At 38.0% G+C, this 27,415-nt stretch overlaps 2 protein-coding genes across 16 annotated transcripts in view; one reads left to right on the top strand and one right to left on the bottom strand.

Moving 5' to 3' along the window:
• The window catches only part of REV1 (REV1 DNA directed polymerase), a 60,305-nt gene extending 37,080 nt beyond the window's left edge, over positions 1-23,225 (top strand). For all 9 annotated transcript variants that reach the window (XM_030475854.1, XM_030475850.1, XM_030475852.1 and 6 more), the window contains 12 exons: positions 1,036-1,155; positions 3,841-4,061; positions 5,076-5,248; positions 9,556-9,658; positions 11,236-11,392; positions 11,787-11,989; positions 14,577-14,810; positions 18,932-19,040; positions 20,113-20,324; positions 20,499-20,658; positions 21,541-21,643; positions 22,803-23,225. In XM_030475854.1, coding sequence (XP_030331714.1) covers positions 1,036-1,155; positions 3,841-4,061; positions 5,076-5,248; positions 9,556-9,658; positions 11,236-11,392; positions 11,787-11,989; positions 14,577-14,810; positions 18,932-19,040; positions 20,113-20,324; positions 20,499-20,658; positions 21,541-21,643; positions 22,803-22,914 — 1,907 coding nt within the window. In that variant the 3' untranslated portion in view covers positions 22,915-23,225. The remainder of the gene's footprint in view (positions 1-1,035; positions 1,156-3,840; positions 4,062-5,075; positions 5,249-9,555; positions 9,659-11,235; positions 11,393-11,786; positions 11,990-14,576; positions 14,811-18,931; positions 19,041-20,112; positions 20,325-20,498; positions 20,659-21,540; positions 21,644-22,802) is intronic.
• Positions 23,226-25,426: 2,201 nt separating this feature from the next.
• The window catches only part of EIF5B (eukaryotic translation initiation factor 5B), a 38,543-nt gene continuing 36,554 nt past the window's right edge, over positions 25,427-27,415 (bottom strand). For 4 of the 7 annotated variants that reach the window (XM_030475863.1, XM_030475862.1, XM_030475864.1 and 1 more), the window contains one exon: positions 25,436-27,170. In XM_030475863.1, the coding sequence (XP_030331723.1) occupies positions 27,063-27,170 (108 nt within the window). In that variant the 3' untranslated portion in view covers positions 25,436-27,062. Of the gene's footprint in view, positions 27,171-27,415 lie in introns of all 7 variants that reach the window. The other 3 variants (XR_003989974.1, XR_003989975.1, XM_030475860.1) reach the window with 2 other exon arrangements.

The raw sequence follows: 27,415 nt of genomic DNA, 5'->3' as shown, positions 1-27,415 counted from the left end.
ATGCTTTACCTCAGTGTTGTGGGAGTAATACATTGCAGAAGGTACATACTGAGATTGCATGGTAGGAGAGGCTATGTTGGTATGTTTGATAGATAAGAGGATCAGAAATCTTCAGTACTCTACAGACAAAACACAGATCCCCAAAGTAAAATAGGAAATTGAATGAGGAATCTGTCATTAGTTGTTTCATCAATTTAATCCCTCAGGAGAAACAGTGCATGTAAAACTCTGTTACTGCTCTTATTAACTAAAATTTTAGAATAGACACAAAGAATGTGAGCATAGGTGAGAGGAGAAGAGGAATAGTAACACACAGTGCTGTGAGTTGTGAATCTCCGTGACCTTTTATTAGTTTGCTTGATCTTTGGACGGGGCGTTTGAGTGGCAATAATGTTTAGGTACCATTCCAGAGATCTTACTGGCTGAGCATGAATAAGCCTATTCATGGAAATAAATAGGGGGAATAAAAAATGCTGACTGGGTTCCCACAACACTTTTAAGAGTGCGTATAATTATTTAACAAAGTTACTGGAAGTTTTTGGTGAATACTCAGGCCCGAATATTAGCTAAATTCCAGAATTTCATATATAATATGAATATCCGTTAATACCCATATGAATATCCATTGATAGAATTGTCGCCTATTATTTACATTGACCACAGTGGTCTGTTCTGCAGTGTTAAAATATTACACTGCAATATTTTTTAGCCATTTGCACTTAACTGTTTATGTGTACCTCTACATGTATAGAACATAACCAAGGCAAATAAATTCAGTATTCTTAGTGAAGCGTCCAGTACTTAACTTGTTGGTTGTTTTGGGATTTTTTGGTAGGTGTTTTTGTTTGGTTGGTTTTAACTTGCTATAATAACAAATTCTGCTAGCGGCTCATCAATGTATTTCATTAAATTCTTTGTAGAAGGTAAGGAATTTGACTCTCCTTTCTGCATTTTTTCCCTGATTACTGAACTGTGGCATTCTACTTGAGAGGACAGAAGTTACCACAGACATACTTTAATTTGTTGTTTTTACAGGTTCCAATATTCTGCTGGCCAGAATGGCAACTCGTAAAGCAAAACCAGATGGACAATATCACTTAAAACCTGAAGAAGTGGATGATTTTATCAGAGGGCAACTTGTTACCAGTCTTCCAGGTACTCCTTTCTTTTAGAGGACATTTTGCCTCCTGAAATTAAAATAGTTGCAGCTACAAATCTGTGTGCTGGATCGAATGAGATTAGATGCTATTCCGTGGTTATGATTAAAAAAAGTATATTGACTTCTGAAAAATTCTGAACTTTCTGGAAAGAATGTGACCTTTTTGAATCTTTGAGAAGCATCTTTTTTAGTAAAGAATTTTACGGACACACACAACATGATCTACAGAAGAGAATGTTATGCAACCTTATAATCTTTAGTAAAATTATTTAGATGACTCATTTCAAGAGAGTGCGAGCTTGCTGTATCATGATGAATGTAATCAAATGAGTAACATCAGGTACTTATTACTGAGAGAGGCAGAGTTTGCTTAGAACTGAGAACTAGCCCAAGAGAGTATTCTTTCTAAAAAGGAGTATATGAAGTCAGGAGTTGGAAAAAGAGCACCGATGCCATAATAAAACAGAGAGTGTTTGAAGAGGAAGAAAGGACAGTGAGGAGTTTGTTTAATCTCTGCTGTGTCTAAGAAACTGAGAGATTTTGAGTAGAGTAAGAACAGAAGGAAAATTAAGAAATAAAATTTGGCAGGGGAAGAATGTTACTGAACTAGAGAAGTGTTTCTGCTCGCAACACGATCTGTGTTAGAATGGCTGATAAATAGAGAGGAAGGTGGGAAGTAAGGCAGCTGTGGTAGTATTGCCAGTGTTATGCTCTGCATGCAGCTATAGACAGGTTTTGGTTCTGGTAGACTTAAAATACACATTAGGCATTTGTTACACAGGTAATTATTGTTTTGTGTGAGGATCTTTTAGTTGATGGTATACTGTGAAAGAATATGTTGATTCTTTTAAAGAACAACAACAGGTTTGTCAAATTCCAACTTTTTTGCCTAGGTGTCTGAAGAAATGATTGTGACAATGATCATGATTTACAATTTAGCAAGTATGACAGTACTAATGATTTTATTAACTGTTTGCAGTTTCAGCCAAATCTTACTGAGAGAAGTTCTAATGACATAATGTTTACACAAGTGTTGTGAAAAATGACAGCTTGACAGAGGAAAGCAATCCAAATGAGTACAATCCTTTGAGGGATGGGCGGGCAAAATTCAACTGTTGTACATTTTGTTAGTAGTTCCTAGTTGTTTGCATAGCCAGAGTACGTTTTCTGCCCTGTATTCCTTGGTCATAAAAGAGAGGGAAGGATACTTCAATAAGGGAAGACTAGGGTGATTGAGTGGGATGCCTGTGGACACAGAGAAGGCCAAGGAGAAAGCTGGAGGGAAGGAAAGAAGCATTTCTGGCCCCCATGTTTTAGGGAGGTTCTCTGAGGCATAGTAGGGTTCACAGAGAAATGGCAGGGAATTGGAGTTACTGTGCTGGGAGAGTGATAGACAGTAAGGATATGTGGAATATATCTGTATGAAAGCAGGCTTCATTATATTTTTTTACTGTTCCAGGAAAATGCTTTGAAAAGCTGTAAGCTAAAGTGTTTCGTGGCTCTGACTCTGTACTGAATTGTTATTCAGTACTTCAGTAATGTGACACAGACATAGTACAAAAAATGCTGAGTAAGCTCTCATTTATGCTTTATATGTTAATGATCAGCTGAACTCAGCCTGCATGTGTACACAAATATTTAGTTTTAAATGTTCCAAATACTATTTTTATTTTTTTAAGGGGAAAAAAAAAGGAGGCAGGAAATTAAAAAATAGACAATAGACACTGAAATGGAAAAGTGGCAGGAATAGCATATGTAGACAAGTGCAGGTTTACCAGAAATTCTCTTTATGTATCCCCTTCCATGGCCAATCACAATTTACAGCACAGCACCATTTCTCTTTGACATAACTTACAGAAGATATTTTTCCCTCAGAAAATTACTCATATAGTACTGTGCTTTGACTTGAATGTTTTGAAGTTTTCAGAGTTCACTTGCATGTTCCCAGTAAAAACTTTTTAGTGTTTGTGTCAATAATGCCACCAAGACTGAGAAAGAGATACTGAAAGATAGAATCTGATTACCTGTGATTTCTAACTTTCACAGACTTTGGTAATGTAAACTCATAGGACTAATATTTTTTTGAAGTAACAGGCCACCTCTCCAAAACCCAGACATACACTTAAGTTTATCACACTTACATATGTGCCGTTGCCATGGATACGTACAGTTTCCAGTGCTTGGTAATTCAAAGCACAAGTGATACAGGTATGCTATCACTTCTACTTGAAATATTATTTTTATACCTCAGAAGCAGTGGGACGGTATTCAAAATACTTGTTTGCTTTCTTTTAGATTAAATCACTTGTATATGGTAGCAAAACGTATTACATATTGGATACTCTTCTTGGACTGAGTATTGTGGTGTCCAGAGCTATATGCTCTGTAACAAGCAGTACTTTGTCAAAAAGATTTGCAAGCAGGAGTCATTCAACATATTACCCAGAAATAAACACACTGCAATATGGCAGCTTAAACTAGATATATAAAAAATATAGGTGAAGACACCAAAAGTTTCCATTTGGACCATGTTTTATTGAGTGAAATTAATTTTTTTTATGGTGTATACTTATTTATTTGACATAACCTAGTGTAGGTTTAAAAAGACAGATTTTATTTGTTCAAAACCTGACTGGCTCTGAGTTGTATAGAGTTAACAGAAGTAATTGCTTTGTTGTTAGGAGTTGGCAGGGCGATGGAATCTAAGCTGGCTTCTTTGGGAATTAAAACCTGTGGAGATCTGCAGTGTGCTTCAATGTCAAAACTGCAAAAAGAGTTTGGTCCAAAAACAGGACAAATGCTCTACAGATTTTGTCGTGGTTTGGATGATCGACCTGTTCGTACAGAAAAAGAAAGAAAATCTGTTTCAGCAGAAATCAACTATGGAATAAGGTTTACACAGGTAAAATCAAACTTACTTTCTTTTCTGCAGTGACTTCTTTCAGCTATAGAAGAATCTTCTCATATTCTGATTATTTTCACTTACACTTTGATCTGTTAGAGCACCATCTTAGCCACCAAATAGGAATGAGGAAAATGAAGAAATAGGAGACCAAACGATAAAATGGGAGGAGAGACTACAAAAGTATTGGACTGAAAAGAAGCTTGCACAAAATTAGCTGGCTATTCTGCATTCGTTATACAAGTCTGGTACAGAAAGAGAGAACTGCAGTAGGTTTGTCAGCACCTAGCATTCTCTTTCATTTAAATGCTGATTATTCAAAGATGCCAGTGCCTGAAACCAGCACCAGTACAACATCTTTATTGGACTTTTTACAAATATTGGGGGGTGGGGGGAGAGGTGTGTTGTTGAGAAAATTGTATTAAAAAAACAACTCAGCTCTTTATTGAGAACTTAAGCATTTATAGAAATTACAGAAAAAACCAGGATGGGAGAGATCTCATGGTGTTGTGTAGTCCAGCCTTTTGCTTTAAGCAGGGGAAGCTATGGGATCAGACCAGTTGCTCAGGGCTTTATCCAGCCTGGTGTTGAAAACCTCCAAGAATGAAGACTGCACAACTTCTCTAAATAACATCTTCCACTGCTGGACTTTGCTCATGGTGAAAGTATTTTCCTTGTAAGCCCTATGCCCTTCATCCTGTAGGTTTGTGCTTAAGGTTAAGACTTTCAATTCTGTGTTGGGGTTTCTAAATACATTTGGGGTTTTAAGGCTTATTTCCAAAATGACTTAGTATTTCCTACTTACTTCAGCATTAGGATAGGAATCTACCATCTCACCTAACTTCAGCGACCTACAATGTTAATAGAATACTTGATGTTAAATAAGCCAGTTGCCTGTGAGTCAGCTTACTCTTTTCAGTTTACCCAATCTGGATTGCATTAAGCCTTAATGATTTACCTTCAATATTTTAAAAATAGTAATTATCTAAATATGTTGTTGTTTTTCCCCTTCAGCCTAAGGAAGCAGAAGCATTCCTTCTGAGCCTCTCAGAAGAAATACAGCGTAGGCTTGAAGCTGCTGGTATGAAGGGTAAACGATTGACCCTTAAAATTATGGTCAGAAAGGCTGGGGCACCAGTGGAGCCTGCAAAATACGGAGGACATGGAATCTGTGATAATATTGCCAGGTAACTATGTATGGAAGAAAGAATGGTTGGTAGTAGGCATGAGCACACTTATGCAGGATGTTGAGCACCAAAACTTAAAGGAAGACAGGACAGAAATTTTAAAGTGCTTGGTACCTCTTTGTCTGCATATCAAACCTGCACCAAAATCAGAAGTAGAATATTATTATCAGAAGTCCTTCATGTTAGGGTTGTATATATGTGGTCTTTTGGTCATTAGCATGGAATGTAAATCCCCCAATGGTAAACATGGCCTTCTCTTTCACCTCATAGGAGGTGAAAGAAGGAAGACACTAAGGTGTCTGAATCATAAAGAGAGAACAATTTTAAGTCATCTTTTGCCTTTCAGTAAAATGGGGGAAAAAGAAAATATATCAGAAGTTGAAAAGTTTGTGAGCATAGAAGAAACAATTTGTGGTTTTTAGAGGAAGCAGAAGCAGGAAAGAAGGAATGTGACTCCACAAGTGCATTCTTTGTGGTTTGAAATTGCTTTCTTGAGAGAATGTAGTCTTGCGTGTCTGTGGATGCTATTTAAAAATTAAAGTGATTCAGTGAAATATTCTCAATTAATTATTGTGACTACCCATTGCTCTTGGCAGGGAGATATTCTTCCTTTTTGACTTTAATAATATAGTTTAAGATTGCTTTTAATTTGATAATAGTCTCACAAAATACTAATAAAGACTTTTGATCTTTTAAGGGGTTTGTCTACAAGCAGTAGTACATATGTACATGTATATTGTTGGTGTACATTTCTCCAGCTTGCTCAATATTGGATGTTTTTTTTCCTTTTGCAATACTTGCAGAAGACGTATTTACATTCTGCACTTTGACAAGCATGCAGGAGCATTTTTATTTCTTCAGTGACCAGCTGAGTTGAAATGTTCTGCTGCTGTAATCTCTTCCTGAGCTGTGTAGTGTTGGGTATTTCTCTTTTTCTTTAGGGGCTTTCTCCTGTTCCGTGATAGGTTGTTGATCACATGCCGATTCTGAGAGTTGGAGTCAGTTCTGAAAGAAAATTGCCATTGTACTTGGCAAGAAGGATGCCTGATCAGTACTGTTCTCCTTCAAGTCAAGAATGTGGGGGGACTAGGGCAGTGTTTGTGAAATACTGAGAGACCACTTTGGATTCTGAAGATTGGAGCTGGCGCCAGACGCTTTGGACTGCAGTTGCCCATCTTAGTACAGACAAGTTTCTTTTTGTTGAATCTGTCTTTCCTGTTGTTGCATCAAGAAGTCAGCAGAGAATTTTTCTGGTCCTAGAAAAGACAGCGAAGATCCAAAGAATCATAGAATCAGCTAGGTGGGAAAAGACCTTTAAGATCATCAAGTCCAACCGTTGCCCCAGGACTACCAAGTCCACCACTAAACCATGTCACTAAAGTCCTTGTCTAAAGTGGAGCTAAGAAAATTGAATCTCAAAATCTCAAGGTCAGAGACCGTCCCCCATGTTTCAGCTGTTCAAGAGGGCCACTCGTTCATGTCTCTTGACCTTTGCAATTATGTTTTTTCATACGGTCATAACTTCCTCATCAGAAGTGCCTTTATTTTCTTGTGGGTCATTATCAACATAGTAAAGTCCCTTTCTATTTGGTTGCACTGCAGCATTCTTGAGCTCATTGAGATGCTACCTGTGGTGGATGCCCGTCCCTGGTGAAATGGGATAACCCAGGTACTCTGCCTGGGTAGTCAGTTGATAGGTGACTCTAAAAGGAGTAGGACCTTCAGCTTCCACAAGCAGTGCTGTGACTCTTATCCTTTCTTTATTTCTGATTCTTCTTTGTTTCCTATTGTTCAGCCAGATGATGTTGACTAAAGTTTTTTTTTATGTGCTTGCATACTAAAAGGACAAAAATGATATCTAGGCATAGAGCATTGTGTAGTTATATGCTGTTTCAATATACAAGATTGTCTCAGAACCTTCTAAATGGATATTTATTCTTCAGGCAGACACTTCTGTATCAAAGCAGTTGTTCCTTAGGTAAAGGGATGATACTGGCTGTTGTGTGAGGGTGCATTTGGCATCTTCAAAGATAGGTCTTTTCTACTTTTCCATCCACCTCAGGTTGTTGTAACAGATGAGTCCCTCCTGAACTGAAGGGTCATTTCCTCAGGGTTGCTGATGATGGAAGAGGTAGGGGTGTTCTTTCAGTGGGTTACAGATCAACAGTAGGACTTGCATGCACAGGGTCTGCCTCATACTTGTGAGCTTGTGACATACCATTTAGCTGTGTTAAAAACTAAAACTACAAAATTCACCTTTCACGATCAGAAGCTCATCACCTTTTGAGACTGGTATATCAAGAAGAAAATCCATCAGCCTACACTTTTGTCTCTGGCTATCCTCAGTTCTTTGAGCTGAAGATTTAACAGTCTAGGAACGTATTTTTAGGATTGAGTGTATGTTGAGATAGAGCTTTATTCCTGCTTTGTTGGAACTATTGCCACACTGCTTTCTCATGAATTTGTTAACTTTGAACTTCATTTCTGTGGTCAGGCATGCTAATGTTCATGTGCCCTGAAATTTCCCTAATTCATAAAGTCTTTATTGAGTATTGAGGTAAGATAAGGGGCCACCCAAGGGTGCTAGGTTGTTCACACATAGCTGAAGCAGTTTTTATGCCAGGATTTCATTTCGCAATGTCTGTTTCTGCTTCTGGCTTTACTAATGAGCTTGGCAATGCCAGTCAATCCAAGTTATGCTATTTAATGATGTATGTGCTGTATTCCTGTCTGTGTTAGAGCATTTCTGTTCAGACCACTGAAAGGCTTTTTAGCAGCAGTAGGGTAAACTCTGGAAGTTGCAATGAGGCAAACGGATTAGAATCTCGGGGTGGTGTTCCATTAAGTGTGCTTTCCGTACGTACAGCCTAGTTCCAACAGTTTGAGATTGTTTGCTGGAACTAAAAGTGGCTAGTTTCTCTTCAGTTTTTCTCTGTAGCTATAGTCACAGCTCATTTCTTGCCCCCTCACATCCCAGACAAATGAGTAGCTATGGTTTGTCATCCTACAGGTCAAGATTTCCTAGAATGATAACAATAGTCCTACAAAGTATTCAGACTCACAAACACGCTTAAAATCAAATTCAAATTTTGACATGTTAATGGTATTTTTACTGCATCGTTGATATCAAGTCCTGATAGTACAGCATAAGCCTTTGTAAAATATTCTTCTGAAATGGTGTATACCTTTAGACCCATGCTGCATTTCTCCCTAGTATTTTGCACAGTTGCATGTTAATGGTGATACTGATCTCCTTTTTCTTACAAATGTTAACGTGTAAGGCTCAGGGAGGTCTTCATATCATTCACAGCAGGAAGGTTTTTCCTTTTCATACTAGCAGATCCAGACCTTTCTGGAGATCATTTGGCTGTTCATGGTGGTTTCTGACAAATCAAAAGGTAAAGTAAAATTTAAGGAGATACCATTAAAGTGTTTAGTAAGTTGTCAGTATGGCACCCTGTCAAAATACCAAGGTGAAACTTCCTTTTGTCCAAAGAACCCACTCCATCAGAATTAACACTGCATTAGTTACCTCAGTGAGACAACTTTACATCACTCACATTTGATTAGCCATGAGAAATTCTGTCCTTATCTAGCCATGAGAAATTCTGTCCTTACATGTCTTAAATGTTAGGCCATTAGAGAATCCAGAACTACTAAGCACTACTGCTGCCATCTTAAGCTCTCAGGTGGCAATTTGTAAAACTCACAACTAGGTTATTTTCTGAGAGTTGTTGCAGAACATTGTCCGCAGTGTAAGATGTGTATTTGGAATGTTGTTTAAAGTTGCTTACCATTAATCCAAGTTCTTTGTTATTTGTAATCCATGTGCATATGCCTATATCTGCATCTCCCTCAGAGTTCCTTTTGAAACTCTTCCTTTAGACCTTTGACAATTGACAACTGAAATAATGCTGAGCAAACTCCTTATGAACCAAGTTTGAGCGAAGAATAGTGCATGAGTACATTTCTATGAGTACTATGAAGTGAAACATTTTTGTCTGGCTTCGATAGGTAGCATGTATATAAATACATACTGTATTTGACAATTTAATGCATGGACCACACACTGAGAATATTCAATTCTTAAGTAATCTGCTTTTTTTCTGTAGAACATGCTTAGTTCTAATTACCTTTAAAAAGAAACCACAGAACAAAAGAAAAAAAGTGTTCAGTTTCAGTTCAGTATGCCTGGAAATTATGATCTGTCTTTCTTTGAAGTCCTCTCTTGAATAAATACAGAATTGTTGTTGTCTTTAGGATTCATGAAATAGGTTTTTTTAACCATACTTTTTTATTCTTTGTAGGACTGTGACTCTAGACCATGCAACAGACAGCGCAAAAGTAATTGGGAAAGAAACTCTAAACATGTTTCACACAATGAAACTGAACATATCAGATATGCGAGGGGTGAGTTAATGGGAAAACTGAAATTTATTCTCTTTATCAGCCGCCTTTGTTGTCTTTTCATAAATTTTCAGTTCCCCAGGGTAGACAATAACCAAACTTAAGCAAAAGTGTAGATAATACAAAGCTTATGTAAATCAGGCTAAGCAATCATGCTATGTTTTGTATGGTTAACCGTTGAAAAATACAGTTACAAAGCCATAAATGGGTTAATCCACAACTTAAATCAGCCTGAGCTAACAAACTCAGACTGTAACTTCTACAGTTCTATTATTAGCATGTGTAAACTTTATTTTGTCCTAGAATTTGCTGTAAACTTTTCAGTTATTAGTTAAGTAACTAATACAAAACTTGCTTGTAATGTCAAAGATACAGATCAGAGGAGTTTTTTCTCTAGACTGCAAGTCCTAGAGCCAGAAGAGTTACCAACCCCTTGGTTTGGCCTTTGTTTGAAGGTGAATTGCTGGCTCTTCTGAAGCATGTTTTATTTTAGAACACTCTTGCTCATCTCAGTGGTTTTGTCACAGCAGTATGAACCCATGATAAGACTATTCTGGCAACAGCCATTTGTTACAGGGGAGCACAGAGGCTTTCTAAAACAAACCTGTATTTATTTATTGGTCATCTAATGTACAACTAGGGTTTTGATTCACAATGTTGCCTTGCAAAGTCAGCTCTGTGGCTTGGGTTTCTTCTTGGAGTTCAGGACATACTTGTTATCCTCTCCCTGTCTTTTTCTAGTTTCTTGTCTGTCTGCTTTGCTGTCTTACAATTATTTTATATCTCATTAATAGCAACTAAGAAACTGATAACAAAACAAAATCCTTGCTGTGTAGTTATAGAAGATGCCGTGGTGGAAATAGATACCTAACCCCTTCATGCTTTTTGAGCTCTATATACAGTTTTTTTAAAGTGTTGGGCTTGTCTTTAATAATTATGGAAGGTTAGCAGTAAACTTGCACAATGTACCAATGCATTCTTGGATACAGTTTTTGAACCCCCGTTGATTTGGTATTTAAAAGTTAATGAAAAGTGAGGATGTCTTTCAAAATGAGGACACCTCATCTGGTAAAGACTGCTTTCACCAACGTAGTTTCATCCATTGGGATTTTGCAAGAACCATGGCTGGAAGTGAAACAACATCATCTTTCTCATTTGCAGACTGAAGTGATGGCTTTACTACAGATTCTCCTCAGTAAAACCATTCCTTTCTGGTACTGGTAGCCAGATTTAGTACTAATCACTTCCCGGTCAGTACTTCTGTATTTGGTGGTGTCTAAGAACTTCCATAATAAACACATTGCTTCATGATCCTGTTGACAGCAATCTTCTATATCAGAGAAGATGGTATTACCTTTGTCATTTCTTAGTTGCTGGATTGTGGTGGATAATCCTGGGGTTTGTTTGGGATGGTTTTAGTAGCTATTTATGTGTATTTCAACGTATTCTTATTTCTCTCCCCCACCCACAACAGGCAGCTGATTTCAGAGAAGGCAATTTTATTAGGAAAGAATTGCAGATTTTATTTTATTTTATTTTTTAAACTTTATAAAATGAATGTATTTGTGTTTTGGATTTAGGTTGGAATTCAAGTACAGCAGTTAGTTCCCATCAGTAAAACCGCTTCAGCTCACTCAGCAGTACAATCTGGACATTTACCTGGTGGATCACATTCAGTTATTGATCTTTTTCATGTTCAGAAAGCAAAAAAGTGCTCAGAAGAAGAACATAAGGAAGGTCAGTAAGCTTTGTAGTTTGCATGTGTGATAATGATCAGTTCTGAAGGGCTCCAACATAGATTACGTTTTGGAATACTTATTCAGTAATATACTAGTGTTACTTACCATAATTTTATTTATTTATGTATTTATTTAACATAAACTCTTAGAGAGCAGGTTTAGCTGCTACAAATGAAAATGCTACAAATATAACTTTGTACAGGATTATTCCGATGTTTTTAAAAGTTAATAGTAACAAAGGGCACTTTCAAATGGAAAGTGTTATAATTATGCTAAATATTGTATAAACTGTTCAGCAAATAAAACTGGAAATTAACTTCATTGTATCTTGAATCTTCAGAGTATTTTTAATTATTATATGATCATTCTGTATTTTGTTCTCATATGTACAGTATTTGTGGCTGCTATGGACCTTGAAATATCTTCTGATTCAAGAACTTGCACTTTTCTTCCATCTCGTGGTACTCATCTTCCATCTGGTCTCAATCCTAATGTTAACAACACGGAGTCTGCTGTCAAATGGAATGGTGTACATTCTCCTATCAGTGTAAAATCCAGGCTTAATCTGAGTATTGAGGTTCCATCTGCTTCCCAGGTAAAATATGAGAATATAAAGCATCCGCAATATATTGTAATAACTTGGAATTGTTTGTCTGTGTTGGGTAGAACAAAAAAAGGTTACACTGCATTTTTTTTAAATAAAAAGAGCTCTAGTAGAGTACAGTTGCACAGTAAGAAAATGTTACTGATGCAAAACTATCTTGCCTTCATAAAATGATTTTTTAAAAGCAGTCATTTATAGGCTAACTCATAAAAGATTGTATTTATTCAAAGGAAAGAGATTTAATTTTCCAGTATCTTTTTGCCTTTTGATCACTTGCCAAAGGATTGCAATGGAACAGGAATGGAAAAGATGCCAGGGCTGAAACACTAAAAACCATTACGTTCCACCTTTCACAACCAAGTCCCAAAGCCTAATTACAAAAAACACGGAATAAAATTTGGGAAAACTTTTGTCACACAAGTTAGACGCATGCTATAGTTAATGTTCAGTGTTTCTATGATTATGATAGGATGCAGATTTGTAAATTCCCTTTTCTTATGTTAGCTCTTTAAAATTATTTCTGATTAGCTTAATCACTGATGAGTGGCTCAAGAAGAATTTTGATAAGTACTTTGTGTCATTTTCATGAAGACTGAATTTTTTAATGTTTTCTGTCTGTCTTTATGGCAGCAATATTCTTTGCCACAGATGCCAATAAATGATAATCAGTAAGTCTTCTCTACATAAATTCTTAGTCATGTATTCTATACTACTCTGTAAATTACACTATAAATCCATCTCCAAGCATTAGTCAGTGAGAGGAACTGAACAGCAACTAGTCTTACACTACCTTATATGCTTCTACAATGGCTGTGCTCTAAGTTTCTGCCTGAAAGAATGTCAGACGTGTATGATAGATCTAATTATTCGTCTTCCTATGTTTTTTCTAATGTTCTTCAAATAAGCTTGAAGCTAAGATGCACACTTAACATTTGTACAGGATATCACCTTTTAGATGATAGGAGGACAATCTTTATTTAAGTTAAATATTTCTGTGGGGCTTGGTTGGGGTTTTTTTTGTGTATTGTAACCAAAAAAGAGCCTCCTTATTTCCACCCCACATTATTCAATCAGACATCTGTTAGATGTGTCTGCTATGAGCAAGCTGCACTGAATTTTGTAGGTATTTTAGGTACAAGCAGATTTACGTGCTTTTCTGTAAAAATCTGTAATTTAAATCTGCAGAAGTGTTTGTTTATGTTCTGTTAACAGCTTTTCTAAATATTTACACATTTTTAGAAGCAAATTATGCTTTTGCCAGAAAACTTTTTTCTATAATGCAGTACCTAAGCTAATTGAGGATCTAAAAGCAACTTGAGTGGATAATGTGAAGCTCCTCTGTACACTCAGATTCTGCTGTAGGAGGAATATGGATGAACAAGTGAAAAATGCGCTAGTTGTGGAGTAGAATTCCTAAAGCTTTGGTGGCTTATGGCACAATATGCTCATCTTTCTTTCGGCTTTATAACCGTATTATGATGTGAAATATAGTATGTAATTCAGTACAGGCAAGGAATGGTAAAAGTTAGTCTCATACTGCTGTTTGTGTGGTGTGTGCTGGGAAAGCAACAGGAAGATACTTTACACTCAGGATTTCCAGAAAATGGTCATAGAAGTAGTTATGTAGCAAATTTTAAATGAGAGAACACAAGCAGAATGTAGAAGAATAGCTAAAGAGATTAATAATACAGGCAGCTATCATTAAAACCCCTCAGTTATTGTAAAACCCATGTAGCTTTTCACAGGTATTTGTAGTTGTTCTCTGTAAATCCAGAATCTGGTCATAAACTCCAAATTTTCTTCTTAAAGGTCAAAGATAAAGTTTTCTATCACTGCTGTGGAGTCTTATTTAGCAGAACTTACAGGCAAACACTGGCATTTATCCACATAGTTTTACTCAAGTTTTACTTGTGAGAAAACTGATGCTGTAGATTTACCTGTCAGTTATATTCATTCTGTCACTTGTGGAGCTGTCATTGTTTACAGCAACTTTTAGGCACTGAGGGGTCGTTTCAGTTGTTTCAAGTCGATAATTGATGGTAAGTAGCAATTACAGCAGGCAAAAATTTGAATCTAAAGCTTATTTCATTATCACAATCTATGACAAGAGTCTGACAGTATGCAAACATACAGAATACCATTAAAGTAAATTAGTAACGTGTATCCTACAACTCAATAAAAAAAAAAAATTAATTGCTTACTGCTTTATATCAGACACTGCTTTAGTATCCATAACAACATGTTGCCTGAGTAATGTGAACTCAGAATTTGGGTTTCCTTGTCACAAGGTAGTTGTTGAGGTAACCTTACATATTTGTGATGAGAACACTGAGCACTGTGGAAAGATACAACTGAGCATTCATATTTACTGAACTACTTCTTAGTCTTAAACCTTATTTTTACATCTTGCTGCTGCAGAGTGTAACTAACTGTCAGGTTACTAAGTATGTTTGCATACACAGATTAAAATGATTTTTTTTTTTCCCTAAAATTCAAGAACTGTAGAGTTAATTTTTGACTAAAATTAACTCTGTTATATATTCCTCAGAAAAATCTAAAAGCTTTTATATATTTGTAGCTAGATAAGTCTGTGCTAGAAGCCCTGCCACCTGATCTCCGAGAACAAGTAGAGCAAATATACACCATTCAGCAAGGAGAGAGTTATGGAGACAGCAGAAAAGAGCCCATAAATGGATGTAACACAGCACTTCTGTCACAACCAGTTGGAACAGTGCTTTTACAAATTCCAGAGCTCCAAGAACCAAATACCAATATGGGAATTAATGTAATAGCCTTGCCAGCTTTCTCACAGGTAGGATGTTTGCATTGTATCAATTAACATCAAGTTTCCACCTACAGGGATAGTTAATAGATTTTTCTTGAGACAGCATTAACTAGAATCTGTGACTTGCCAAAATGATTTATGGTCCTTTAATACCTTTAAGAAGTCTGCTTTCAAATGATACTTGGTGCATCACAAACATAGTATGATAGCATTTATTGAAGATTTATAGTCATCAGTATGCCTATGTTTTTGCTGTTGCCTAATGTAAAACCTCCTAATTTACACTTTGTTCACACACTGGATTGCAGAGCAGTCTTTTTTTTTTCTGCATTGCAGCTGAGTTACACTGCACCATACGTCTGAAGCAGTCCTAAAATCTGCTTAGCTGGTCACAGGAGACTCGCTCTGTTTAAGTGGATGTTTTGATGGTGTAAAGCCAACCTCTGCTAGCTTCTGTGGATGTGGTTGTTTATAACACATTCCTGTGAGAAGGGCAGGCATGGCTAAAGATTGTGCATATCTCCATAATTTTTAAATGTGCTTGTATACGGCATGTCCAGGAGAAAGTGCAAAGTTGTTTCTCAAAATAGGGGCCTGAAGCAGGAGCACATAGCAGTAATGATACTTCTAATGATATTCCACCCTTCAATCCAAGATAGTGCTGAACACATGTAGGGTAAAAAATAATTTAAAAATCAAAGATTGGGTTACTCAGAGATATAATATCTTGCATATGCATTGTTTAAAATAGAGCAGTATTTTGATTTTTCTATTTTCTATTTGCTGTGCTATTGTTCCATTGTTCCCAAACAAAGTGATACCACTTAATCAAATCTAGAGATATTTGTTGCTGTTTCTAAGGCATAATGCTGCTTAGCTGACAAAGAATCCAGAGAAAATTAGAAATTCCTGACCCGTTTTCAGTGAACAGTAGTTAATGCGCAATTGTTATTTAGAAGATGTGTAGTCTGTTCTGCTACTAACATTTTTTCGCCTTGATTCAAGTTCTCTGGCTCAAAACCAGTTGTTGCAGTTTTTATTCCTGAACTGCTAAGTTGGGTTTCCTCTATGGAGATGTTGTGCAAATAGCATATGAACTCTCCATACTCCGGTTTTAAAATACATAGTTACGTTAATTTGTAGGCAAGAGTTTATCTTGGACTTGTGTGTTAAATTATGCTCCACACTTGTTTTACCACTCAGCACTCCTTTTCAGGGTGAATTTTAACTGCGCAAGGCTTTCCATAAAAATTAACATTTCGTTAATGTTTCTGCTGTATCTATCAATTAGGTAGTTGAGAATTGATTGTTGTGGTTTTATTATAGCATTACTCCTTGAAATTGTCTTAAAAATACCTAATCTACATACTCATGCACTGGTTTTCCTGTCTTTATCTCCTAATGCACTTTCTGACTGTTACTTGATCCAAAAATGTTGGCTTACGAGAGCAGCCTTTCTGTTTGAAGATGCAGTTCAAGAAGAATCAACTACTTCCTATTTATTTGTCAGGGATATCCATACTGTCTATTTCAGAATGCCTTATGCTTGTACTCCGGATTTTCTCTTGAAAACCATTCAGCTTGATTGGCAAAAAGAGAGCTAAGATTTACAATTTTCATTTTATGAGTTTGGTCTAAGTTTAATACCTAGGATAATGTGGTTGAATAGCTTCCTTATGTTTGGCAGGGAAAAAAAAAATGCTAAAACCAGTTCATTAATACATGAGGATTTTTTTCAGTGATGAAATCAAACATGAACTTAATTCCAAAATACTGTCTTGGTCTAAATATAGTTTGATAGGCTTTTCTAATTGTTAAGATCCTTGTGGGAGTGTATATTGTATGAGTGCACACAAACATTTGAGATTACTTTCTTTCAAATGATGCAGTCAACTAAGCAGTAATAGGTTTCAGGTATAGAAACATTGCAAGCCACTCCAAATTGAGTGCTTTGGCAATATCAACTCAGCAAATGTAAATGATACCCTCCCATCTTTTTATAGCTTAATTAGGTTTGGTTTTCAACCCTTCATTCCTTTTGACTGAACTGTGTTTTTATGCCAGGTGCCAAATTAATTGGGTGATAGTGATTTATTCATTAGAAAACATGTGGAAAATGTCCTTTCTTGGGTAAGGTTCTCCCATAGAAAGCATTCAGATAAGTTGCATTAATTTCCATCAGCTGCTGAAGAAACCTTAACATCTAGAAGAGCTGTATATCTCTGTAGCAGCTGAATCCTGTAAAAGCATAGGATGCAAGAAGTAAAGATTACAAATGCTTAGAAGTGAATGACATTTGTAGTAGTGGAATTAATTATTGGTGGCACATTTGCACTTCATCTTTATGTTGTCATAACATGCTATAGGGTCCTTCTCAGGAAATTTATACAGCACATCAAAAGTACTGATGGATGTATGCTGAGGTAATACATGAATTTATACAGTCAAGATTCTCTGTAATGTGAATGTGATACAGCCATGTGAAAGCAATGTTAGCACACTCTGGCTGTACAGTAAATTACACAAAACTCCAATTAGTTAGTGTAGAATTCATATGAACTTGACTAATGGCTCTTCCAACTGAATTTTTACATATTACACTTTCAGAGGGCAATGATAGGGGAATAACAAAAGCACAGCCAGTTCCCTGTTCTGCTTTATTTCTGCATAAATTGCTAAGTGATGTACACAAAACCCAGTGGTAATTGAGGGCCTCCCAAATTCCAGACTCTCCACTGCTTCGTTAGAGAACAATAACCTTTTTTAAATCGTTTTATTAAATAAGATTTATATTTAAAAAATAACTTAAGCCTCTGGACTTCATTGGCTGTGTTCCACCACAATCCTTTGTTCTGTACAGTGTATGCAGGAATTGAGGTCAGAGTTGTTCCCATTTCCTCCTTTAATTACTGCACATTTTGTGTGGTGGAAAATTTGTGCTGGCACGTGGAGTTTGAAAAGTGGAAAAAATACTGTGCTAAATTGATGAGTTTTACCTGTGGGAGCATGTTCATGTTTATTATCTGTATAATTTAGACAGCGTATGTGCAAATAGCACAGCCTACCTTCCTGACATATCATATGTATTTTAGTTCAAAAAAAAGATAAAATATGTCTTGAAAATAGGAGACAATTTCTAATATCTATGCATACTGACATACAATAAATAGAGTATCTCAGATAATGGTAGAAATTGTATTGTGCCCTTAGAATAGCAAAAGTAATTTTGAATACATTTTTTTTGTTGTTGTTTGTGCACATCTCTGTATTCTACCGCTGAAATAAAGGGCACTCCCGCATGGGGCAGATTTAATCCTTTAGATGATAGATTTGCCATTTTTTAATTGAGATTTTGCAGAGTATAAGCTGAAAACACTGTCCAGTAATACTGGGAAACTCAGAATACAAGACTAGTCTGTCAGGAATTTGCTACTTCAGACACACAGTGAGGGAAGATAACCAGTAATACATGAAATTATATTTTGTGTGTGTGGCAATTAGCAACAAATGATTTCCTACCTAGAATTCAAGCCCCTAGGACAGTTGGAAGAGACTGCGTTTTTATCAGTTAAACAAGGGATGGACAACTGGAAGAAAGAAATTAAATCCTTTCGAGCTAGTTCAAAATACGAGGTAGCTGGACTTGCCTTTCCTGTCCTTAGAGAAGTGAGACTATTTCCAATGATGTTCTGTTTGAGGAGTTTAGCAGCTTCCAGGAAATAGAAGTATCAAAAGAATAGGAGGAACAAAAGTCTGATTGTCACAGTGCTTCAGTTTGGAAATCTGAAGGTAGTGTTCTCTGAGTTAGGCTTAATTGTGCTGTTAATGTAGCTATACTGTAGATCAGTAGGTGAATAAAGATAGTGGTGAATAAAGCAGGTGAATAAAGATGGTTAGTGAATTATAGGCCCGTAAACAGTAATTTTCAAAAATAATAAATGTAGAGTAGTATCAAGTGGAACATTTTATGGTTTTTACAAGCTAAAGTACATGAAGAAAACATATAACGTATTTTACAGTGTTTCTGTTATATCTCATTTATTTTTGCTTGGCATAAAATATGCCCTTCCTATGTGAGTGATCTAGAGGAAAGCAAGCAGTGTTGCTCACTGGTAAAATAATCGAATGAATCTTCTGTTACTGTTCAGGTGGACCCTGAGGTTTTTGCTGCGCTACCTGCTGAGTTGCAAGCAGAGCTGAGAGATGCATATGATCAAAGGCAAAAGCAATCAGAGCAGCAACCTGCTAACACTTTTGGTGAGTATATATAGTTGTACAGGAGTTGCTTACTATTCAAAGAGAGTTATGCAACCCTAAATAACAAACTGGAAAAATATAACACAAGCTTCTGTGAAGATGCTGTGTTCAATCAAATTTGTTTATTTATTTTTCACAGACTGTCAGTTACAACCAGCTGTGGTCTCATTTTGCAAACAGATGCCTAGCTTTACTTAAATGGGTAATTAATTCTATTCATGGGGACTGTGGCACTAAACTTACCCACGTCCATATGTTTGCAGAATGGAATCTCAACTTGATATGTCATGTGATTTAAGTATTGCATCTTCAGTACCTAAGTTAGTTAAATTATGTTCAGATAACATTCTCATGGTTCCTTGAAACCCATAGCACTGGTATGGTTTTCAGGCAATTAGAGATATGATACATCTCACCATATGTGTGATAGTCAGGTGGTTTTACACTGGTCTGATCACACAGGCCTCCTTTTTATAATCAGTAGAAAGAAATAAGATTTATTCCCTGTGAACGTGCTTCACCATAAAATAAGTTGGAAATGTCATTGGGTTCATTGCCAGTAAATACTGTGTTGTTATAATCAAACCTTGATTTCATAATCAGTGGACTAATGCAGATATGTTAGTATGATGGAGTGATAGCAATTTCCTTGGTAAACTATGATAAAAGCAGTTTGGGGAGGTTCACTGCTGGTTTTGCTGATAACCACTGGTGGGAAGTCTTAGCGGGTATCTAGGTGGCACGGTGCTCTGACTGAGGCGAAGCAATTTGTCCAGCAGGCTTCAGATTTCACCAGCTGTTCATACTCAGGCACTGAAATTGTTGATATTAAAAGGCCTATGAATAGTTGAGTATCCTCTGAGTACACTAATGTCCAGCAGTGCTTTTCAAATACTTAAGAACAATGCCCGTATCTGGAATGGCATGTGAGTGTGAAAGTCGCTTTATCTAGGTTATGTTCTCCCAACTGATCCACAGATTTTTGTGGAAGATACAGAGTCTTCCTTTCAATGGAAGAATACTAAATTTTAAATGTATCAACCACTGACTATTCTATTCCTGTGTTTTTCAGTGTCGAAAAATCCTTTCCTACACCTGAAGCATGCAACAATGAAAAATAAGAAAAAAGGCAGGAAAAAAAATCCAGTCAGTCCAGTAAAAAAGATTCAGAGTCCTTTGAAAAACAGACTCATTGGTAGCCCTGCAAAAAACATGCCGACTGCAACTGGAAGCCCACAGAAGTTAATAGATGGTTTCTTGAAACAAGAAGGAACAGCTGCTCAGGTAATTTTAACACTAACAGCTTTCAGTAAAGTCATGTGTCTTTCTTTAGACTTTGTGCTCACAAATGCAGCTTGTTTTCTTTACGGGAATTTTTACTTGTTGCTTATCTATGTATAAATACGGTGTTAACATATTTGTCAGGCTGAGCGTTATCAACTTTTATGTTTGTAACAGTCAGAAGCAGTTCCCTCAACTTCAGATTCTTCAGGCCCATCAGCTGTGCAGACTGAACAGCAGCCTGGTTCGCTTAGGCCACAGGCACCCAACCTAGCTGGAGCTGTTGAGTTCAATGATGTAAAGACGTTGTTGAGAGAATGGATTACAACTATTTCAGGTAGGGGGTGTCACACTAGTGGTGATCTTACAGGCATCACAAGGAAAACTATTTTTTTAGTAGGCTTTGTGTACTTTCTTCCTTCACTCTTCCTTCCAGTGGTTATTTTTCACAGTAATCTTGAAGTGTTACTGTCTTGCAGTCTTGGAGTGACTTAGTTGTTATTCTGTATTTTTGCCAGCTCCCGTTTCCTAGCATCATGAAAATTTACCTGCTCTCGCTTCAACCTATCTGTTAGGCTCTTATGCCTTGATGTTACTTGTGTGGGAGGTTTTCCTCATGTTGTCCAACATGTTCCAACCACTAGGATGAAAGCTGCTGAAAGGGAATTTCTTTTTTATGGAGGTGTCGTTTTAGAGGCAAAGCAATGCAGGTTTTGGGTGTTCTGGTTTTCATTGGTTTGGGGTTTGTTTTTTTTTTTTCCAAAATGACTGCTGGAAAGAATTCTAGAATAAAGTGCAAATGTGTAACACCATTCCTAAATTTGGATTTGAATTTTAACATCGTGTCAAACAATTAGCAATGCCCTAAGATCTTGGGAAATCTGAGCTTCATACCCTGGACATGACTGTTCTACAAGTTTCATTCCGTTCTAAATCCTTACTTCTTTTCCCTTTGGTTAATATTGGCTGTCACTTGTTCTTACTGAGGAGAAGGAAGAGGTCTGTGAGACATACTTCAGGACTTTGCAGCCCTTTTATGTACACAACTGGTGATGCAGGGGGGAGGTATGGGAATACAGCAACTGTCAGGTTGGCCCCTGCTGTGCTAACACTGCAGAATTTCTCTCTATTGTATTTCAATTATTCTATGAAAGTATACTTAAAAGTTATCTTTTTTTTCTTTTTTTTCCTTTTTTTTATTTTTTTTTTTTTATTACAGATCCTATGGAAGAAGACATTTTACAGGTTGTGAAGTATTGTACTGATCTAATAGAAGAGAAAGATTTGGAGAAGTTGGATCTGGTTGTAAAGTACATGAAAAGGTAGCTCAATTGCTAGTATTTGTGACACTTAGACAATTTTTGTTAGAATGTATGCACTGGATGCTTCTGTGTGAGGCCACAAGACCATGAGAATTCCATTTGTGAGTGTAGATATTTTAAGTTTAAATTTTATTCAAAAACAGGAGTGGGAGGAAGAGTTGGGCTGTTAAAATAGGTAATTTGTGAAAAATTAAGAGTAGCATTTAATAGTACTGCTACAGAGTCTTTTGTTTCGAGACAAAGGGTATAGTTTCTGTCAGAATAATCCCTTCATCCTGTTTTCATTCATTTTTCGTGACGCTGTGTAGATCATACCTTTGTTTTATCTTATTTTGTTCTCCTACTGTATCCAGATCCTGTCTCACCTCCAACCTATTAAATCCATTTTTATTACTTAGTTATTGTGCTCCTGTTACTCTTCCCATGAGTCAGGAAGCCCAGGTTCCATTTATGATGTGCTTACTAACTGATACTTAACTATGGAGCTCAGCTTTCCGTGTCTTATAGCTGGAACATACTTATTTCACAGGATTAACACCCAAAAGACCACAGCAGTGTAAAAACTTCACTGTAATTTTGTATGATAGGATTGATGTCTTTAGGCCTCAGAAAATGCAAAATGCACAGTTCAGTTAACTGTTTTGTTGAGTGCTGCATACTAAATTCTTTAAGCAGCTCCTCAGAAAGCAGCATGTCTCATTCCTGGTCCCTGTATGTGAGGTTTGCACCGATGGCAGTATGTCTCTCTAAAGCCTGGTGACGAGCATAGGGCAAGAGATCAAGAGTTGGATGATACGTGTTGTCCCTGACGATAGCTCTTCCAAAGCTGTAAGTGTACCCTCTGCTTGCCTGTAACAGTGATCTAGAAGGGATTTTGAGAGTACACAGCTGTTTCCTTTTCCTTGAGAGTTTCCTTGATTTGCTTCTATTAGTAGTGCAGTGCTAGAGGTAACACAGCTGTCTGTGGGCCTCCATGATTTGTTTCCATTTTTAGCAATAAATACACTATAGAGGCCTTTACCAAGATCAAATCAAAATACCATTCGGTTCACAGCGAACTGCTGTGGTCTTGTTTTCCAGTGTGAAGACTAAAACTTACTGTAAAAAGGACAGGTTCTTTAACAGTAATTTTTGCCCTCTTCTTCCTTTTCTCCTTCAGGTTAATGCAGTCATCTGTGGAATCAGTTTGGAATATGGCATTTGACTTCATTCTTGACAATGTTCAGGTAGTTTTACAACAAACTTACGGAAGCACATTGAAAGTTATCTGAACTTGTAGTAAAGAGCTTGATGAGAGCCTGGAGCTCTCTGCTAGCTGTGCCATAAGTGCTTGTGAGGTATTTGCAAAGTGCATGATAGTAATGCCCTGAGTTTTTATAATTTCAAATTTCTTTTTAAACAACAAAGTGTTTTGTACATTTCTTTTCAGAAAGTGCCAAATTTGTCAGTATTGCATGTAAATAATTGTGTTAAAATTCTTTTATTGTAGTATAGAATCTATTTACAAAATGTTTGTTTATAAAGTTTTATGGATTTTTACAGTGAAGTGTTTACAGTTGTTTAATAAAGAACTGTATGTATATTTTTGTACTGATTCTATTTTGTGATGCTTTGATATATAGCTAACCCCTTGTATTAAAGCCGCAGCTTTGATTCATTTCATGCAGTTCTACATACACAGTGCTGCTGTCTCAACACACAGAGGAGCCTGGTGTACGCTCACCTGGCTGCTGCTTGTTTCTTCTCCAGAAGCTGAGGGAAGAACATTAGCTCATTTTCCGCTGCCTCTTTCAAAGACAGAAGCTGGTGTGGCCCAGCCACTCCCAAAGCACATGTGGTGTTAGCTGAAGCGTAAGTGCTCTCTGAGCTCTCTGTGTTCCCATCTGCTGTTACCTCTGGAGACGGGTGCTTGGGGAGAGAGACAAATGACGGTTTGCACAGTTACCCAGAGGAACTAGGGAAGTAGCTGACACGGGGCACTGCTGAAGCCTCTATCACTCCTGAATGTTCACATTCCACTTAATAGTTCTTCCCAGCCTGTGACATACATTCCCTCGATGCAACATAAAATATGTTGTAGTCAGTAGCAGAAGTGAAATAAACAAACAAACAGTCCTCTCTCTTTGCATCCATAGTAGGGGGGATATGCTTGCATCTGTAGTTTGTGGTTTGGGCAAGTCTGCTTTTTGCAGATGTGCACCAGCCTCATATAGTCGTATTTGGCCAATACATTGCAGCAAGGCTGGAAAGAATGAAGACCACTTGAAGAAAACCCTGGTGGTAAGACAAATCTTTTCATCTGCTGTAGAAATTATGGGAGGGGAGGCAGAAGTATGGATGAGTGTGGGCCCACACACTGTAGTATTGAAAGCTGGAATGCAGACTGGAGCTAGCTGTGGAGCAGCATTTGCAGCACCAGTTTAGCAGAACCATCTCTGTTAGCCGGATTAGCTGCAGTTAACTGCAGCTTGAGCAGAAAATGCTCTGCAGTCACTTCACTGGCTGTCTCAGGTTACAGCAGCAACTGTTTTTTAGCTTTAGGTTGCCCTTGTATGGCACACTGGGAGAGCCTTCAACAGGGTAATAGATGAGAGAAGGGCAGATGCTGTTTCCCTTGATTTCAGCAAGGCTGTTTAGCAGGATATTACAAACAAGGTGATGAAGTATGGGCTGGTGAGACAGAGGTGGATTGAAAACTACCTGGGCAGGCTGGCCCTGATGATCAGTGGCACAAAGCATGAGGAAGAACATGACCACCAGGTGAAGGGAGGAGACTGTTTCCCTCTGCTCAGCACCAGGGAGCAACAGCTCCAGTGCTGGACCAAGGTCTGGGCTCCTCAATACAAGAGGGACATGGACATTCAGAGCAACTCCAGTGCAGGGCCACAGAGATGCTTATGGGAATCAAGCTTCTCCTAATACAAGGGGAGGCTGAGAGAGCTGAAACAATTGAGCCTGGAGAAGGCTGGGGGGCTCTTAGACCTGATGGGGGGAAATGGGAAGACAAAGACAGACCCTCCCCTGTGGCATCACGTGAAAGGGCACACAACAACAGGCACTGATACAAAATATTCCTTTTAACAACAGTGCCCCTGGACCAGGCTCTCCACAGGGGTTATGGATCCTCCTTCACAGGAGATGCTCAAAACCTGCATAGACTTCCCCTTTCCTGACCACGGGGGAGGCTGGGACTCGGTGAGTGCAAAAGGTCCCTTCCACCCTCAGGCAGTCAGTGATAAGACTGATTTCCCCAGCTCAAGTTACCTTGTTTGGTACCTGTCTGTCTAACTGCAACTACTTGTAGACACAGATCTAGGGGAAGAGGGTCCTCATCTAAAGCAAGTTGCACTAGTCAGTGCAACTAAAAGTTGCTACTTTTAAAGCTGCCTTTTGCTTCTTCCCCATTTAAGAAAACCAGCACAATAACTGCTCCCATAAAGGAATATATTTATTGAAATTCAAGCAAGTATTTTGCCAGTTAGGTTTCAGGTACACAGCTCGGGCTTGGCCACGTGCTGCTCAAGACAAACTTGAAACTGGTAAATACCTGGTTCAGAAGGACTGGGAGCATTACGTAACTGACTAAGGGTAGCTGTAATTACATTTCCATTCTCCCTTAAATATTCAGTGACCTGCTTTCTTAAAGCCTTTTAGTGAAGGTATTTTCTAAGTTCCACAACCATCAACCTGCAAAAATTGCATGATCCTTTTCCCAGAGTTTCTACCTGTAGGAAGAACACCCACGCTTGAGGAAACAATCACAAATACTTCAAGACCACAATGTTTGACATCTGGGTTCTTAAGAACTTTTTATTAGTGTAGTTTTCATGATTGCATAGTTTGCAAAAGAAACTTAACAATGAAATGCAGTCTCCTCACTGTGACCATTCCATTCTAAACCATCAATGCCCAGTGCTGGGAATTCACACCACGTACCAACTGTACCAAAGCAGTCCTCTTCCAGGGCAAGTTTAAGATCAAACAAACAAAAATAATTCTGGTAAGTTAAATCCCATTGCCAAAGGAGGTAAATGCTCCTCTGTAACGGAGTCTGCACAATACCAATTATAAAATTCAGTTTCCCAACAGAAAAAATAGTCTAAGTGACAGAAGAAATCTGATCAAACTGCTTACTGCAAGTTAAATCCTTGTAAATGTTTTAAATGCTAATGTTTCAGCTTGTGCTTTTAAAAGTGGTTTTTTAGCTCCTCTGGGCATGAGCTGTCAGTTACCAGGAGACTATGTGATCAGGAACAGGTCAAGCTGTCATCTTTAGCAGGGAGCCACAGGGGAGGGGTAGGGAGGTGGGGATTACAGGGCAACTTCTGCTCACCACAATCATCATCAAACAAATGCCTTTGGAGCTGGTTGTGACCCCCCAGCTGTCAGCAGCTTCAACAGCTTCAGTGCAACATCCAGAATCACCCTCACTTGCAGACAATCACAACCCTGAGTAGCAGCTGGAGAAGAGACTCCACCTCACACATCCTCCCAGCACAGCCTCTCACCTGGGCTGCAAACCCCAGAGCTCTGGGAACATGGTACAAGACACCAACGCCACCACCGTACACACTTTGTGAGGGGAAGGGGAGCCAGAGAAAGAAACGCCTTTGGTGGAACACAGCTCTGCTACTTTGCCAAGCCCCCAAAGGCAAAGGCTCCACCTGGCACTTGCACATCCGTGACAGCCCATGAAGTGAAACCTTGTTTAACAACGCAAACTGTGAAACAAGGGGCTGCTATGTCCATCTCCTTTATTTGCGGCTCTGCGGTATAATGATTACAGGTAGACTTTCATGAACTGTACAAGCAGTAGAAGGTGGCCAACTATGCTTTACATCGTTTCACACAAAGCAAGTACAGAAATAGCCAACTGCCTAATTTTCTATTTAAAAAAATTTCTAGAGGCACAAAGCAGAAGAATGTTGGAAAAGAGACTCAGGGGAAGAGGTATGCATAAATAAAGTAGTATTTCTTACATCAAAAATGTCCCAAGAATCACAAAGTCTGCAGAAGCTTGGGTAATCAAATACTGCAGTACTGATCTCCTCAGTATAAAAGTGAAAGAGCTTTAGTTCTGTAATAAAAATTCAATTTCTTTTATTTTCTTCTGGAGAGAGGGAGGGGAAAAAAGGGTGGAAGGGAAGTGTAAGAGAAGGAAGGGCAAACTTTAAAACAGCAGCCAGTAGTAGGAAGGGCAATAGGAGAGGTGAACAGGCACATTGGAACCATGGGAACATGTAAATTGACCACTGTCAAACCAGTGTAAATTTCTTGGTTTCTCATGGAAAACATTTTATCCACATATTTTCCTCCCAAACATATATCCAACACTGTCTTCAATATATGACTTTGTTGGTAACCTTTAGAACAGGAATATTGCGCTTATTCCTGCCTCCCCTTTGCTGTAAAAAGTTATCTAGATGATTTCAAACACTTTCTTCAGCTCTACTATAAGCTGCCAGTCAGACTTCTGCATTTCGTCCCTGAACCAGTCCTTCAGAGCATCGATGGACTGACGGCTGATCTGCAACACAAGACAAACCCGTCAGAAACACAAGCATGTTAATGAAGGCAGCTTTTAGGGTGCTGGAAGGAATTTATCTGAAGAAGGGCAGCACTTAGCACAGCAAAAAAGCTTCTCTTAACCCCAGTTTTGCTACTTGTGTCTGCATGAGCCATCTATTTATTTGCTGCCTTCTATGATTCCTCACATCCCACCCCTTACCTGGTCTTCAGAGAGGGCAGAAGCACAATCTCATGCCCTGTGCA

This window comes from Strigops habroptila, chromosome 2 (genome assembly GCF_004027225.2).
Source record: "Strigops habroptila isolate Jane chromosome 2, bStrHab1.2.pri, whole genome shotgun sequence".
In the NCBI taxonomy this organism is placed as follows: domain Eukaryota; kingdom Metazoa; phylum Chordata; class Aves; order Psittaciformes; family Psittacidae; genus Strigops; species Strigops habroptila.
This window is presented reverse-complemented; position numbering and strand designations above follow the sequence as displayed.